This window comes from Mytilus trossulus, chromosome 13 (assembly GCF_036588685.1).
Source record: "Mytilus trossulus isolate FHL-02 chromosome 13, PNRI_Mtr1.1.1.hap1, whole genome shotgun sequence".
NCBI lineage: Eukaryota > Metazoa > Mollusca > Bivalvia > Mytilida > Mytilidae > Mytilus > Mytilus trossulus.
In genome coordinates this window covers 30,647,549-30,664,782 of record NC_086385.1, presented here as the reverse complement: position 1 = coordinate 30,664,782, position 17,234 = coordinate 30,647,549, and the positions used below count along the sequence as shown (strand labels likewise).

The window sequence follows — 17,234 nt, the reverse complement described above, 5'->3', positions numbered from 1 at the left end:
CTTCGTCATTTGAACTGTGTCGGAAGTTGTAACAACTTCTTAAGTATCTAAAAACTTTTAATTAGTTGCGTTTATTTTATAGTTAAATGTGAGCAAAAAATAGAAAATTATAACTTAACCAGATCTATACAAAGAATGTGTTTACTTTTAAATTCAAACAGATAACAATCAAATTATAGATAACTTTCAGTATGCGTCACATTAAATGAACGAGGAAGTAATATACACCCTTAAACTAAACAAATGGCGTCGAAGTCGGCCAGTTTAAGAAAAGCACAAGTGCCTCTGTCTTGTCATTTTTGTAATGAACAAGCAGTACAATGGAAATGTGAAGAATGTGATGTATTCATGTGTACGTCGTGTAAGGAGAAAATCCACCAACGACTAAAATCTGCTCAGGATCATGAAATCGTCTCTATTTCCGATATTTCGAAGGAGAATTTTTCTCAAAGGGATGTTGCATCGGAGGTAATTTCTTCAGTTTTTAATACATACACAACGGCAGTACCTGTTATTAATTCTCTATCGTGCTCTGGTGATGAGGATGTATACTTCACCTGTAATAAACTACAAGAGAGGTCTCGATTGGTTAAGGGGAGGATGCTAAAATCATCCATCAGGACATTGGAAACATTAGAAAAAAAAATATTTGACATAGCTGTAAATAAAGACGGTGAAACTTTTTTCAATGAAATAGGTTATAAAGAAGTTTGTATTTTAACTCATGCAGGCGAGATTAAAACCGTTGTGGATACATCACCAATGATACCCCTGTCTCTGCATGTGAATAAAGACAATGAACTTATAGTTGGACTAAGAGAACATGGACCACCATTTCCAACAACTGACTTTTCTATTAGACAAGTTATGATATTTGGTAAAGACTATAAAAGGAAAGTATCATTAGAAACCGACACAAAAGGAAAAAAAATGTTCAGCTATCCCGCACGTGTCAAAACAGATTCAAAAAATGTATTGTATGTTTCTGATTGGTTTAATGTAGATCTCAGCAGCGGTAGGGTAGTGGCAGTAGAGGCAAACGGTCGTCAGAAGTTTACATACTATGGTAATCAAACCTGCAAAACATTTTGTCCTTACGGAATTGCTATTACACCAAGTGATAACATTATACTTTCAGACAAAAATAGCAACGCATTGCATGTTTTAAATACCAAAGGAGAACTTCTTGGTCTGCATTTTATTGATAAAGAGTATGAAATTAAACGACCGCTCTCGTTGTGTATAGACAATGAAGGATATTTATTAATAGGAAATGCTGCGATACAAGACAAAAAAGACAGTCATGCAAACATTTATGTGACAAAGATAATAGAGCATTTTATGTCAACAAGATGATATAGTATTTAATGTGAATGTAATAGACTGATAGTCATAAAACAATTTATATTTCAACAAGAAGTATCTCGCCATTAAATGCTTGTTGTGTAATTAATTACAAAAAAATCTATCTTTCATTTTTTTACTTTAATTTGATTGTAAAACAATGAAAGCAAATTATCATTAGAAATATCTGTAATTGATTGATTATCGTCAAAATATGAATTTAAAGTCATATTACAATGCTGTTTAACTGAAGACTGCTGTGCTATTGTACTCGACATTTAGATTTTGATATCTAATTGTAGAACACGAGTATATATAATGTGTCATTTGCCTCAGGTTCTAAATGTCATTGGGTTAAACTTCTTTTTCATTGCCATAAAAACACATTTGATATTTATTACATTACATAATTGTATTTAAAAATAGTGTCATGTATCCTTAACAAACACACACACACAAACATTCTAACAGTAACATTGGTCTATGAAATTTTTGCAAAATTTGCTATTGCTTTTTAATAACGCAATACCATTAAAAAACATGGTTTAGTAAGCCACACTTGGTGAAGGCAAATGAGGTGTTTGTTTAAACAGTTTCATTTTCATATTTACCACTCCATTTGACTTTCTAGCTCATGTTTGGTAAATTTAAACAAAGAACTAACAACAGTATAGCAACCAAAGTATGACTGCAGATTCAAAATGTGTTTGCTTTTTCTTAAAATGTCCGTTACCAAGTCAGGAAAATTGCCATTGTTATATTATAGTTCGTTTCTGTTTGTGTTACATTTTTATGTTGTATTTCTGTTGTGTCGTTTTTCTCCTCTTATATTTAATGCATTTCCCTCAGTTTTAGTTTGTAACCCGGATTTGTTTGGGTTTTTTTCTCTATCGATTTATGAGTTTCGAACAGTGGTATACTTCTGTTGCCTTTATTTAGCATCATTTCAGCAGGAATAAAGTTGAATAGATATTCCTGAGCTTGTTTTCTGACTTTTACTTAGGTGCGATTGGGACACGTTTTTATCGTGTTCTTTTCCATTTTGTTTACCCTATATATATATTTTACAGATCTAACATTGATAGGTTGATATTTAGACGAGCTGTATATTTTACCTAAAATAGATATAGGAAGATGTGGTGTGAGTGCCAATGAGACAACTCTCCATCCAAATAATAATTTTAAAAAAGTTAACCATTATAGGTCAATGTACGGCCTTCAACACGGAGCCTCGGCCCATACCGAACAACAAGCTACAAAGGGCCCCAAAATTACTAGTGTAAAACTATTCAAACGGGAAAATCAATAAAAAAAAACGAGAAACGAGAAAAACGTATAAATTACATAAACAAACGACAACTATTGTACATCAGATGCCTGACTTAGGACAGGTGCAAACATTTGCAGCGGGATTAAACGTTTTAATGGATCCAAACCTTCTCCCTTTTTCTGAAACAATAGCATAACATCACAACATAGAAAAACACACGATAAAATATCAATTGGCAGGCTTAACTCAATCAAATAAAACGTATATTAATACACTATGAACGAATAAATTTGATATGCGATATCTGAATGCAAATGCACAGTTAATAAAATATAAGAGATAAAAATTCAAGGCCAAAAAGCAAAGAAACAAGTCCAAACAAAGCCATGGCAAGACACCACTGCGAAATATTTAACCCTTCGAAAATAATCACTTTAGAAAAAAGAAACGGTTTTCATAATACAGGTAAATTTTGAAGTTTATAAAAATGTAGTAAGCAGAAGTGAAAATTAGAAGATATTCCAAATAATCAAAGCTGGTATATAGACAAGATCCATATAAGTATAAAATAAAATAAAACACATTATAAACAGTAATATAACAGGTCGAATTAACAAGAAAATACTATTTCAGAGTACTCGCAGTTACTAACAGCTCGTTTTTTTATATAGATTAGACCGTCAGTTTTCCCGTTTGAATGGTTCTACACTATTAATTATGGGGCCCTTTATAGCTTGTTGTTCGGATTGGGCCAAGGCTCCGTGTTGAAGGCCGTACATTGACCTATATTGGTTAACTTTTTTTAAATTGTTATTTGGATGAAGAGTTGTCTCATTGCCACTCACACCACATCTTCCTATATCTATCAATTTGAGAAAGTGTTTACTATAAAAGGTGTGTATGTTCAACTACAAAAAAATCATCGACGTCATGTCAATTTCAACATCTAAAAAATCTCTTGTTTATTAAATTTAGTAGCATGTTTGTTAAGTTTTAAATCAATTGTGTTAAATGTCTGTGATTTAGGTTTCTACAGTTTTAGCTGATGGAACCAAATTATTACCTCATTGACCTATTATGCCTGTTGGTTTGTGTCAGTCACTCAATCTTGTCAATATAACGGAACTTTTAACAGCTGTTACTCTAGAGCTAGCTCAAAGTACGTTGATTTTGTTGAACGAGGAATACTGCTTTTTTCAAAAGTTGCTCAGACAGGGCTATGAATCAATAAAATTAAGGTCATCACTCAAGAAATTTTACGGTCGCCATCATGAGCTGATTGGCCATTATGACAAAAGTGTGTCAGAAATCATATCTGATATTCTTCCTCAGTCATAATAACCTTCCATCATTACCGAACTGAACAAAGAAATAACACGACGGATGACGTATACAGTGCAGAAAATGCTTACCCTTCCGAAGCACCTATTTTCACTCCCGGTTTTTAGTGGAGTTCGTTTTGTTTATTATTTATTATTTATAACTGTTGATGTAAATGTTCTTTGGTTTAATGAGTTTTTGTTCACTCCTTGGTTTTGATTGTTATTGTCTGTCTTATACATGAGAAGGAAAATACCTATATATACAACTAGGATTTAAACGTCCCATTTTCTTCGGAAAACGCCATAGTACCGAGTCAGGAATATTACAGTTGTTTGCCTCGTTCTGTTGGTTGATAACGTTTGATTCTGTCGGTTGATGTGGGATTCTCCTGTTTGAATTTACCATGGAGTTAAGTAATTTCTTCTGCGATTCATAACAATATTGACTTTTTCGGTTTACAAGAAAACCAAGAGTTCCAAGTGAATTATTTTAAAGGCATCCTTCAAACTTTTACGGACGCCATCAAGAGTTGGTTAACAAATAACACAATTAAAATTTTCAACAAATTATCTGAAGGAAAAATGAAAATCACGAAATTGCAAGTTTTCCTCAAACCACCATAATTGGTACCAAGGAAAATAAATGAATCCACAGTTATAAAATTGAGGATGGAAATCGGGAATGTGTCGGAGGGACAACAACCGGACAAAAGAACAGAAAACAGCCAAAGGCCATCAATTGGTCTTCAACTAATCGAGAAAATCTTGCGCCAGATGGGATGCAGCAGCATGAGCAGCATGACGGATGACATTAGTGGAGTTCGTGTTGTTCAGTCTTTTGTTTTCTATGTAATGTTTGATTAACAGGTTTGCCTTTCTTAATTTTTTGTAGTTGCTTTTTTTTGTTTCGTTGAATATTTCTCATCGAATAATGAGCTTTCTCGCTGTATTGAAGGCCTGTTAGTGACCCTCTGTTGATTTCTGCTCTTTGGTCGGGTTGTTACATGTATCTCTATGACACATTCCTCAAGTTTGTTGTCAATATTTGAGTTTTGTAATAACATACCAGTAAATAAATACTTATTAAAAAGGCTGGAGACTTTTATAATTACATATACTAACGTTAATCAAATATTCTGATTTGCAAATGTTCCGTGATTATACTTTGATTGACCTTAATTGACCTTCAAACATTCACATTCTACTTGAAAAAAAATCATCGATGGGAAATATTGTTAACCGGATAAAACCACAATTGTTAAATTCATGTCTATCAATGAAAGAGATATACCCTATTGTGTCTATCGACATAATTAATATTGTGTGGCCCACAATAAAATAACGGAAATAAAAAAACATCACAATTATGTGTGAACAACAAATGCATTTCTATATACTTGGATTAATATGTTTGAAGGACATCATCTATCGAATACATTATTTTTATTTTGTTATGGTAGTTGTTGTGTGCTTCGTATCGATCTTTAAGAGTTAAGAAATTGCTACTGATATTTACAGTGTGTTATTTTGTTGCACACTGTTCCTATTTATTTTTGTTATAACTACGAGGTGCAGAATTAGTTAATAGAAAATATAGAACATTGATTAAATTGTCTATCTGTAGATTATTGCCAATAATGTATTAATTGAGAAACATGACGGGAAACGCTTGGTGAGCAGAAAATTATTTTCCTTTTGTAGCGCATGAGTTCAACTTCTGTTTTTGGCATATATCGTGTTGCAGAATTATATGTAAAGTGTATATGAACTTCTCCAACTCTATGGAAATTTATCCCTTTCCGAACCCATTGTATAAAAAAATTTAATCAACGTGTGGTTGCTGGTGATCTCAAAAGATCATTGGATGATTTAGAGGGTCATGACCTTTTTAGCTAACTCAATGAATCAAAATACGATAACAGGTGTTAATGAAATTGACAACTTCGTGCAATGTGAAAGGCATTCGAAGGGGATTATCGCTTAACAAAAAAAGAAAATGTCTTTTTAATCAGTAGAGAAACAGATTCTTACATAGTTACTCGTAGATTATCGGATTTATCCAATCTCGATAGTTAAATTATAAATTTTAAAGTCCTCGCCGAGGCGGCTCGGACTTTAAAATTGATAATTTAACTATCTCGATTGGATAAATCCGATAATCCACTGGTATCAATGTAAGAATCTAAATATATGTTGATCAATGTTTTTTCTTATGACCAAAGTATTGTTTGTTTTCCCTCAAAGATTGATTTTATTTATACTCTGTGTCGTCTATCTCTTATTTATTTATCAAAAATATACCCATGACAAAAAAAGGATCAGAAAAATATACATTAACTTTTCTGCCGTCACATACAAGCTCTAGCAAACAATGTATAACTTGATTTTTAATTATAAAAAAATCAATATTCACATTAAATGTAATTAAACAGTTTTAGTAAATTGTTTACCGGATATACACACTTTTGACAATTTCCTTCTCTAGAATTCTATCATATTGTTTCGATCTGACTAATTGTGAATTAACTTATTAATATAGGAAGTAAAACATATGATCATCCATTTTGATAAATTGCATATCTAAAATGGCGGCAACTTTTTGTTAACATGGAAAAAGCTCTGAAAATTCAAATTCTTTGTCAATTTTGTGATGGACAAGCAATTCAATGGAAATGTGATGAGTGCGAAAAGTTCATGTGTTTACCTTGTAAAGAATTAGTCCATGACAACTTGAAATCTTTACAGCATCATGGAATTTCCAACGTTGTTGATATTGTGAAAGACAATCCTGATAGTGGGAAGCACAATCCTGCTCAAAGGGAGGTTGCATCGGAGGTCATTTCTTCAGTTTTAAATTCATACACAACTACAATACCGATCATCAATTCCTTAGATTGCTCTAAAGACGGCTTTGTTTACTTTATGCACCAAAAGATAGCGGAGAAAAGCATTCTAGTGAAGGGGGAGCTAAAGGAATCGTCCATTAAATTATCGAAATCTTTAAAGAAACGGATATTCGACATTGCAATAAATAGAGATGACGAATTACTGTTTAACGAGATGGTTGACAATAACAGTGTGTGTATGTTGTCTCAGTCAGGGGAGATAAATATTGTCTTCGATACCTCACCAATGAGGCCATTGTCTTTACACGTTAACAAGGACAACGCATTGATAGTTGGAATAAAAGAACAAGGACCAATCTTTCCTGTACAAAAAGATTCAGTCAGACAAGTCATCATTTTCGGCAGCGACTATAAAAAAAATGTTACATTAGAAACCGACACAAAAGAAAGAAAACTTTTCAGTTATCCCGCTCGTATCGAAACAGATTCTAAAAATGTATTGTACGTAGCTGATTGGATGGATACCGATTTGAGCGGGAGAGTAGTTGCTGTTGACACGAATGGTTATCTAAAGTTTGCGTACGCAGGTCATCAAGATTTACAACCATTCTTTCCTCATGGTATCGCCATTACACCAAGTGATAATATCATACTCTCGGATCAAAGTAACAATGCATTACACGTTTTGAATTCCAAAGGAGAACTCCTCGGACTACATCTATTAGATAGCATATTACATATTAAAGCACCTTTATCGCTGTGTTTTGACCATGAAGGACATTTGCTAATTGGAAGTGGGAAGTTGGACAACAGTAACGCAATGATATATATGACAAAAGTGGCGAAAAAGTTCATTTAAATAGGACAAGTATAGACTATGAGGTGATTAATTTATCATAATCCGGCTATACTGATATCTTTACAAATGCCAAGGCATTGTAGTTTCGAATATTCCTTACAAAAACAAAGCTTGTGAAAAAATATCCATTTTATGGACAGCAATTGCTTAACGATTATATTCATTATCTTAAACGATCTTTGATTACGTATCTGACATAATCCAATAAGTTTTGTACTATTTGTAATTCTATGTAAACACAATGTTATTGTATAGATAGACAGAACGAATATAGATGATTTTGAATATAGAAATTTTGCTGGCAATTTCTTGAAGTTTACTTGTGCATGTTTACCAGTACAAATGAGAATTTTGATGATAGAAGTGCTAGGTCGCCGGCAAAAAACAATGTCTTCTAATTTGGGGGTAAATTGCCATCTGATTTATGATTTTTAGTCGTTTGCTTCATGACATGGTCAATGGCAGATTAAGAAGCCTGACTTCATGCATCCTTTTTTTACTCATGTGTTTACATTTGATCATTCCGATTGTATTCCTTCATCAATGACTGTGCACTCAAATGAATCGTAAAAGAATTTTATAAATTTAATGAGTTTGTCTGTAATGTGGTAAATTTTTATGATTGATCATAAGATTTTACATGTGGGTGGAATCAAACGCCTTTTCAAAGTTTACAAAGTTTGATGTATTAAGAAGCATTCCATTCTGAACATTGTTCTATGATTTTTCTTTTAAAAATTGCAGAGTTGTTCTGTAGTGTTTTACTCCTTCTGAGTGTTTGTCTTTGCCCTGCTTGTTCTTGTCTTAGCTCTTCATCCATTCCTTTCTGGACTCTTTCGGTGATCATTTGTGTGAGTACCTTACTTGGCACAGCAAGTTGTGATATACCTCTTAGTCTTTTAGTTTTGGAAAATACTTTTTTTCTGCGGAGGATCTATCATTTGCCTTATTTCTAATCAAAGACCTATGTGAATCTTATATGATTAGCATATCTACAAATACTTGAATGTGATTGGTTCTTTTCAAAATTTTCTCCTTGGTTTTCACTTCAATTTACTATGCTGTCGATTCTATTTTCTTCACCTAGGTAATATCGGAGGTTCCGGCTTAGGTTTACATAAAATTGAATAAAGGGCAAAGTGTGTATAATAAAGAGTAAACAAATTAAAGAATAGATAAAAAAATATTCCAAAAATGTTCGGGCAAGATAAAGTTCGTTTTAGATACTTCACCCTCGAGAACATTGTACTTGTTTGTTAACAACCACAACGAAATTATAGTTCGAACGCACAAATTTGGAAAATGCTATCACTTTCAAGATTTTTTTTTTTTTTTTCTTTGTAGTTATAATCTCTGTCCTGCCTTTTTATTTTTCACTCTATTCAGTCCTGTCGGTTTGTTTTTTCTTAAAAATTTCCTTCTAAAAATCAAATAGTAGCTCCCATATTCCTTATTATACTCATTATGGTCATAAGCTACAACCGTATTCAACTAGGTATTCAGGAGGTATTTACCTGGCTTTCAAAATTGTTTGAGTTCGAGCGACATTTCACATGTGAAATAACCCTTTGTCTAAATTTTAACTCTTCTGATCACGTAGCAGACGTTATCATGAAATTCAAGACCGACCGGATGGCAAAAATAATTCATTGCATGTCCTTCCTTATATATTTATATTTAATGTTATAAAATCAATAACTATTGAAAAAAAAAAAATATTATGACACGAATCAATGTTCGGTCACTCGTTGCATATTTCCCGCTGCTCGAATTATTTGGTATGTTAGTCATATAAGGCAGACGACATGCTTATAAACAGTTTAGTAGACGACATGTTAATAAACAGTGTAGCAGACGTCATGTTAATAAACAGTGTAGCAGACGTCAAACGTAGCTCTACATCCGTTATTTACATATATCATATTCCTTTTCCATCCATAGTAAACCTTGTCCAATCCGAAGTTGCAATAATACCTTTGACTGATTATTGTCATTGAAACTACGCGACCAGCTCCCAAGTTATCAACCGGACACTCCTGATACTTCCAACCCCAACTTTCACAACTTATTGAAGTACATCCTGTAAAATAGCAAAATTCTTAAATATACAAAAAAAAAAGTCATAACAATTTTGTCGCAACGTAATATGTTAACATTTAGAAGGGTAGGAAATCCTACAAATGCCAATGCGTGCTGTCCAGTAAAGGGTCAAGAGTTTAAAAATACAGGTCAAAGAAGTGGAATACACGTGCATTTAAAAATCTGTTGTCAAAATTTGGCGCCAATATCTATTATTCTTTTTCTCAAATGAATGGCCTATAAAAGACAATATGTAAAACGCTAAGTATATATTTCTTGTTTGATATTCGGTAATAAAAATGAAAACTGTAGATATATATAGAAATATTTTCCTTCTCTTGTCTGTTCGTGAAACAAATTCCTGGTCTTTAACTAACAAATCATAATCTTACACAATTGAATTATATAAGTTAAAAACTTACCATTAGGTTTTGAACTAAAACCAAAGGAATCTACAACAAAAAAGTTCTCATTTTCAGTTATTTGTTCAGTTCCACAAAATGATCAATGATGGGCTTTAAAGCAATATGATTGAACTAAAATCCAGTGTGTACACTTATATCCTTGTGTTAACTTCATATGTTTCTGTGTGTGCGTTAAAATGAAAAGTTATAAAAACTCGTGCACTCCCAGACAATCAAGCTCGTGCAATTTTAGTACTCCTAGGCAATCAAGATCTTCCAATCGTAGTACTCCTAAACTATCAAGCTCATGCAATCGTAATACTCTCAGACAATCAAACTCATACAATTGTAGTAGTCACAGTCAATTAAGCTCGTGTAACTGTAGTACTTACAGACAATCAAGCTCTTGCAATCGTTGAACTCAACAGACAATCAAGCTCATATTATCGTAGTAATCACAGACAATCAAGCTCGTACAATTCAGAGTCACAGTGTGCCTTCAATATGAAATAACAAAATTTCTCGTATAACTTCACGTTTTGCTTCCAAACAGTACATTAAACTATACTACAAAAGGGGGTTGACAACGTGAACATTGACAAAGAGCAATCACTAAACGGCTCGTTATGTTCTTCGTCCCAAAGTCTACATAAAATATATGTCATGTCGATTGTCAGTCATACTTTGAAGTTTCATTATAATGTGTTTAAGGCGGTATTAATTTATCTATTGAGAGTGTAATATAAGTGTCAATATCCAAAAGGGAAGTCGGAAATTCCGTATGAAAGAAGGAAGTAATGAAGCGATTTTTTAAAATCCATTAAGTGCTATTTTCATTTATTTTGTCTTTACCTTTCATGTACATAAATATATTATATAGTTTTCATTATGTTTGTTTTGTCTATGTATTTGCCATAACCAAACTTGTTTTTTGTTTGTTTTGCAAATGAAGGTTATTATTATATATTTGACTGTGCCACTTTATTTTGTCACTTAAGGCTTTCATTTTTTTCATTAGAATTGTTGTGTTGTAAACCAAAATTACTTGTTTAAGTTATTTGTATTTCCTACCAAGTTCAAATGAAAAAAGTAAAAACACAAAAATACTGAAATCCGAGGAAAATTCATAAAGGAAAGTCCAAAGTCAAATGGCAAAATCAAAAGTCCAAACACATCAAACGAATGGATAACAACTGTCATATTCCTGACTTGGTACAGGCTTTTTCTTATGTAGAAAATGGTGGATTGAACCTGGTTTTACAGCTAGCTAAACCTCTCATTTGTATTACAGTCGCATCAAATTCCATTACTTCGTCAACGATGCGTGAACAAAACAAACATACTCAATAAGTAAAAATGTCAAAAATAGGGGTACAGCAGTCAAGAGTTTTATCATCTTAATCACTATAAAAACATCAAATGTAACGAAGAAGCACAAAAAGACATACATCAAATTGAACATCCTCATTTTGCTTATCTTATACGATTTTATTTATCTATGTAAAATCTACCCGTAAAGGATGGAAGGTTTTCAGTACTGGTGTAAAATTGCGCGTTTGGAATTCACACAGGTAGACATAAATTAATTTTGTCGTTCAAAGTATGACGGGATACATAAGTACAGAGTCACGTCAAATGTATATCATAAAAAACAGACTAAACAGAAAAAGAAATAATTTTGTCATTCAAAGTATGACAAGATACATACAAGTTATCAAACATGCTGATGTGCTACATGGTTTTATAAATGTTGTTGCTTCCCCCTCCTTTGTATATATAGTGCGATCGTTGGGGAATATGTGACAGTTATTTTTCAGATTTCTTTATCAGATATAACTTGCTGATATTACTACTACAACTATGTTCCTGAAAGCACATATTTAGCGTTGTCGATGCACTTCAGTAACTGCGAGTACTTTCGGATATGTACATACTGTCATTGTGCTGTGGAGATGTATAAGTACCCTCCCACGTCCACCATACAGTGTGTTTTTGTTAGCTGATAGTTTGCTTTTTATCGATCTGATAAGTTAAGCTCTTTTCAACTGATTTTTATAGTTTGCTCTTATGTATGCCGTTTTATCACCGTCTCAAGTTAGGAGAGTATTGACGCGCCTTCAAACTACTTTATTCTCGCCAAATTCTGTACGTGCCTGTTTTAAGTCAGGAGCCTGTAATTCAGTGTTTTTGTTACTTGCTATATGTGATATACGTTCATTAATTTATACAAAATAGTTTTCAAAGGTACCAGGATTATAATTTAGTACGCCAGACGCGCGTTTTGTCTACATAAGACTCATCAGTGACGCTCTAAATATTTATAAAGCTAAACAAGTACAAAGTTGAAGAGCATATATTAAGCTGCTAGTTTTCTTGTTTGATTTTTTTTTAATTTTTCATTTCGGGTCCTTTCATATTTGAATATTATGCGGTATGTGTTTTACTTACTATAGATGAAGGCCATACGGTAACCTATAGATATTAGTTTCTTTTTCCATGTGGTTTTTGGTTGAGAGTTGTCACGTTGTCAATTATACTAAACCTTCTTATTTTAACACTTTAGATAATTTATAACTTGCAGTAAGGTGCTTTTTGTTGAAGGGTTCGTTATAGTTTTCAAATAAATATAACCATCAATGAAATCAATGTGATAGTGTGATATAATTGATTAACCATTTCTATTTTCTTGTTAATTACCCACATGCTCGTATTTATGTATCTTTCCAAATTGAAAAGTAAAGGGAACTGAAAATCGAAGAGTTATATGAACATTATAACTAAATTGTGTTTTGTTAATTTGTATAAAAACATTTGTATTTATTTCAGTAAGTTACCTAAAGGATAGCAGGTATGACTTGCATTTTCCCTGCCAACACAAAGCTCGTTGCTTTGGCAACCGGAATTTTGACATCCATCTCCATAATCCTGTAACAAAAAGAAATTGAATATGATTATCATATTGATTGATAGTGAAAACTGAACTATGTTCGAATTTTTCTTGTTGATAATAAAGTAAAAATAGATTTCGGTGATTTCATGGAAGCTACTCATATGATTATTCTTATTTTACCTCCTCATAAATAAACTATAGTGTTACACGTTTTTTTTTTTATATAGATTAAACTGTTGGTTTTCCCGTTTGAATGGTTTTACACTGATATTTTTGGGGGGTCCTTTATAGCTTGTTGTTCGGTTTGATCAAATACTCGGTGCTGAACATCCTTACTTTGATCTATAATGGTTTACTTTTACAAATCGTGACTTGGATGGAGAGTTATCTCATTGGCACTGGTACCACATCTTTTTATAAAATTGGGAAAGGAAATTCAAAATAGCGTATAAATAAATTCATTTCTACTTTTTTTTACACAGGACCAAGGATTTGTATAGTTAGACTTACTATACAAATCCTTGACAGGACTAAAGTAAAAATTTCAAGATCTCAAAATGTTTAATATAGAAAAGAAGATGTGGTATGATTGCCAATGATACAACTATCCACAAAAGACCAAAATGACACAGACATTAACAACTATAGGTTAAGTTCGGTTTTCAAGCAAAGTCGAAATATTGAGATTTCAAATGTCGAAATATCAAGTATGATCGAACGTTCCCATTCGTCTCAACTCGGCCGATTCCGTACCCTCACAGGAGAGAAGTGGATTCTCACCGAGGATTGCCGAATGCGAACGTTCCATGCTTATCTAATTTTCACTTAGTCCACTATTCTTTTCCACATAACCACGACTAGACTGATTAATTGTTTTTCTTTTCTGTATGAGAATAGTCAGTGGTACATGCCTTAAGTAAGAAGCTTGATTTTTTTTATATTATTCGTGTTCATATTTTGGCTGTATGAAATCTACTTCGATGTACAACAACTGATATGAGATTTCTATGTCAGGAGATCAAGAACATTGGGGTCTATCAGGAAGTGTATGCATTTTGAAATTTTATTCAAGATATTTTCGATGCTGAAAAAAATAGTTTTCTAAATTTTCTGTATGAAATTTTTGTGTACATTTTGAACTTCAATCGATGTTTTATTTGTTTAACGCTCAGGGGAAATGTTTCATGCACTTCGGGTTGATTGATTGATTGCTATTTTTTAACGTCTGATTGCTAATATATGTCGAGCATTTCAACTGGGTGGAGATTAACTTAGCAATAATGCAAATATTTTTGGAAAGAGTGCATCTTGGATTTGGGCAGAAATTTGCAAATGCAATCTTTATTCCTCTAAAAGAGTTATAATAAAAAAAAAGAAAAATGTACAGAGTGTAGCATTACTAGTATCTCTTCTTCAATATTTAACTTTCACATTCCAAACGGACGTGGCTACAGACACATGTATTAAAAAGCGTATACAGTCAAACGGACGCTCTCGTAGCACTGGATTTTATGTACCGCGTGGATTACTCTTTCCCTAAGCCTACCGTTAAAATTTTAATTGATTCTCACTATTGAAAACCATGACACTTGATTGATGTCAGATACTAGACAAATAATTAAAAATTATGATTACATAATTTTATTACACATTGACTCAGCAGCTAGTATTTCTTATTTCCGTGTAATATAGAAATATTTTGAAAAATTTTCTTTTATAGTGGCCATGCCATATACAGTATACTAATAAAATTCCATCATCATGCTATTATGTAACTAAATGGTCACAATGAAACAAAGGCTGCACTTTTCAGATCTCGTTTCTATCATTGGTTAAGAAAACAATATCTGTGCTGCTTCGTAATGGCTGAAGACTGTGTAAAACAGACAGGATAAGAACAAGCACTATAATATCTAACTCGCGGAAAGTCAATTTCAAAATTGTTAATGCGAGATTATGTGTGATTATAATGTTCGTAATTATTCAAGAGTTTCAAGGTGAAATAGATAAAGGAATAAAATTGGTAGATGGTAGAGAAAAATTAAAACACAAACACCATGTTTATGTTTGTAAATACCCGACCCTGTCATTAGAGATTCCTTGTTTTGATGTCTCTCTTAAGAGGAACATCAGTTCTCCATTTGCAATGGAGAGCTAGCATAAAGAGCAACTGTGGGCGGGGATGTCGCCTATAAGACGACACCTAGAACGACTCAAGAAAAAACACAAGGCATTGCAAAGGCAAGAAAACCTTCAACAATGATAGACATATGTATCATTATGTCAAGCTCTAAATATTCCGGAGTTTAAAAGTGGTGACAATATTTCAACATATATATCATTCCAAAGACCTGACATTAAGGACATATTCTGAAATGCATGAACAAAAAAAAAAAAAAAAACAATGACTGGGTACCTGCCTCGGGATTAGCACATGTTTATATGTCTAAGATGTGTTTTGGTGAGGTAAATTTGGAGACAGGGGATACAATAATACATCATACAATAAAGGGAAAGTGTGTCTAAATCCGTGACACAAAATAAACAAAAGCACAATGGAAATTTTCCAAAGCGATTATAATAATATTGTTGTCCTTCATAGTATCTCACCATCTTCGTCATGATCAGTTGATGAACCTCCGATGGGGTTTAATATTTTTATGCGTGATTTTTAACATAACTAACCTGGTGTATGTCGTTTGCGTCAATGTAAATAAATCCATTTAAAGAAGTCAAAATTGTATGAATTCCGTCTGCCTTTTTATTATTTATATGACAAATTTTCTCATTTGGGAAATAATTGATTGATTTGCATGCCAACATTTGCTTACAAAATTGTATACAATGCAGTTTGTGGTCAAACTTCTGCTGGAAGGCCACGTGACCCATCAGAGCGTGATTGTTCGTCTGCTTGACAGGTATATTTATTGTTATTACGTCCATCACCAATGCAAAAAACACAGCAAAATATTTCATTCTGAAAACAAAATGTGTAGATGATAAAAAAAAAAAACCGGAAACGCCATTGCAAAGAACATCGCAAAATGTTTCATTCGGTAACAAAATTTATCAATAATAAAAAAACGAATAACCAATGCCAGAGACATAGACATATATATATATGTCTCTGCCAATGCAAAGAAAACAGCAAAATGTTTCATTCGGAAACAAAAATTGATTAAAAAACTGAATCACCATTGCAAAGAACACAGGAAAATGTTTCATTCGGAAAACAAGATGTATCAATAATTAAAAAAGTTAAAGTAAATAAACATACGGTGATATAGAGCAGTTGATATCCATGCATGTAAGTTTGGACTCCGGTTTGCTGCTGTCTCCTAAATTGGCAATTATACCACATCTCTTTAAAACTAAACTCATTGTGCGTAACGTTCCATGATATGGGACACAAAGTTAAAATCTCTTTCCAAATCTATTTGCATTACATCGAAGTTCTATCTCTATTGTTATAAATATAATATGCATTATTAATTTTCATACTCAATATGTGTAATGGTATGGAAAATTGCTTATTTTCGCATTGGTAAAGTTATAATTTTCATTTTCTCGTCCCTTTGCCAATTGGAAAAATACCTCACTGTTAAAAAAAACTAAGTTAGTACCAAAAATTAAAAGACTCTTTTTTCATCAATTATGAACGACTTACTTTTTCATTCGTTTTATCCAATTCCTGGAGAGCTATTGAAACACAGCACCACTCATGATCAGTGCATTAATTAGAATACAAAACTCCAAGACAATGTATGCGTTGTAATGTCCAAGGACTCAGGTCAATATTGTAAAGATTTTACAAGTGTAATTGCTCCTTAGGAAATATTTGTTCTTTGAATAATTAAAACTAATAAAAGCTACATTTCAAATACTGGACAAATAAAAATCATTATTGTTCAAACTTAATTTTTTTGTTTGGTTTAAATGGTCGATTATGTCTAAATATCGTTTTCTTAGCTTATGTTAATAATGTAAGCATGTCGTTTTCCCACCCAGTGACTTATCTTTTAAGTGGACATCCGAGTATATTATCAGAATAGGCCTAGCGATAGCGCGAAAAGACGATAAGTTACGTTTTAGTACATTTTGTCCTTTCAGCATTGCAAGCATTAACAACAAAATATTATTTCCATGTATGATGATGGAAGTGTTTAACGACCTTGACTAGCTATACAGGCCTCGCATGGTCGGTATCTGGACCATTTTAG

General features: G+C 32.7%; 3 protein-coding genes across 3 annotated transcripts; 2 read left to right on the top strand and 1 right to left on the bottom strand.

Moving 5' to 3' along the window:
* Nucleotides 1-243: 243 nt before the first annotated feature.
* On the top strand, nucleotides 244-1,356 carry LOC134694239 (tripartite motif-containing protein 2-like). The gene has a single exon (XM_063555240.1). It carries the CDS (start codon nucleotides 244-246, stop codon nucleotides 1,354-1,356), a length of 1,113 nt encoding a protein of 370 aa, XP_063411310.1.
* Nucleotides 1,357-6,543: 5,187 nt separating this feature from the next.
* LOC134694238 (uncharacterized) lies at nucleotides 6,544-7,641 on the top strand. Its single transcript, XM_063555238.1, has one exon. It carries the CDS (start codon nucleotides 6,544-6,546, stop codon nucleotides 7,639-7,641), a length of 1,098 nt encoding a protein of 365 aa, XP_063411308.1.
* Nucleotides 7,642-9,371: 1,730 nt separating this feature from the next.
* LOC134694237 (lectin ADEL-like) lies at nucleotides 9,372-15,636 on the bottom strand. The gene is made up of 4 exons (XM_063555237.1): nucleotides 15,625-15,636; nucleotides 12,959-13,049; nucleotides 10,143-10,172; nucleotides 9,372-9,721 (listed from the first exon to the last, which is right to left on the bottom strand). Exons 1-4 carry the CDS (start codon nucleotides 15,634-15,636, stop codon nucleotides 9,504-9,506), a joined length of 351 nt encoding a protein of 116 aa, XP_063411307.1. The 3' UTR covers nucleotides 9,372-9,503.
* Nucleotides 15,637-17,234: the final 1,598 nt, after the last annotated feature.

Excerpts from the sequence above, each read along its gene's own strand:
- LOC134694239 (XM_063555240.1), top strand. The coding sequence starts at position 244 with ATGGCGTCGAAGTCGGCCAGTTTAAGAAAAGCACAAGTGCCTCTGTCT.
- LOC134694238 (XM_063555238.1), top strand. The coding sequence starts at position 6,544 with ATGGAAAAAGCTCTGAAAATTCAAATTCTTTGTCAATTTTGTGATGGA.
- LOC134694237 (XM_063555237.1), bottom strand. Across the intron at positions 10,173-12,958 it reads TCATACCTGCTATCCTTTAG|ATTCCTTTGGTTTTAGTTCA; the intron begins GTAACTTACTGA and ends TTTTTGTTGTAG. Across the intron at positions 9,722-10,142 it reads TTTTAGTTCAAAACCTAATG|GATGTACTTCAATAAGTTGT; the intron begins GTAAGTTTTTAA and ends GCTATTTTACAG.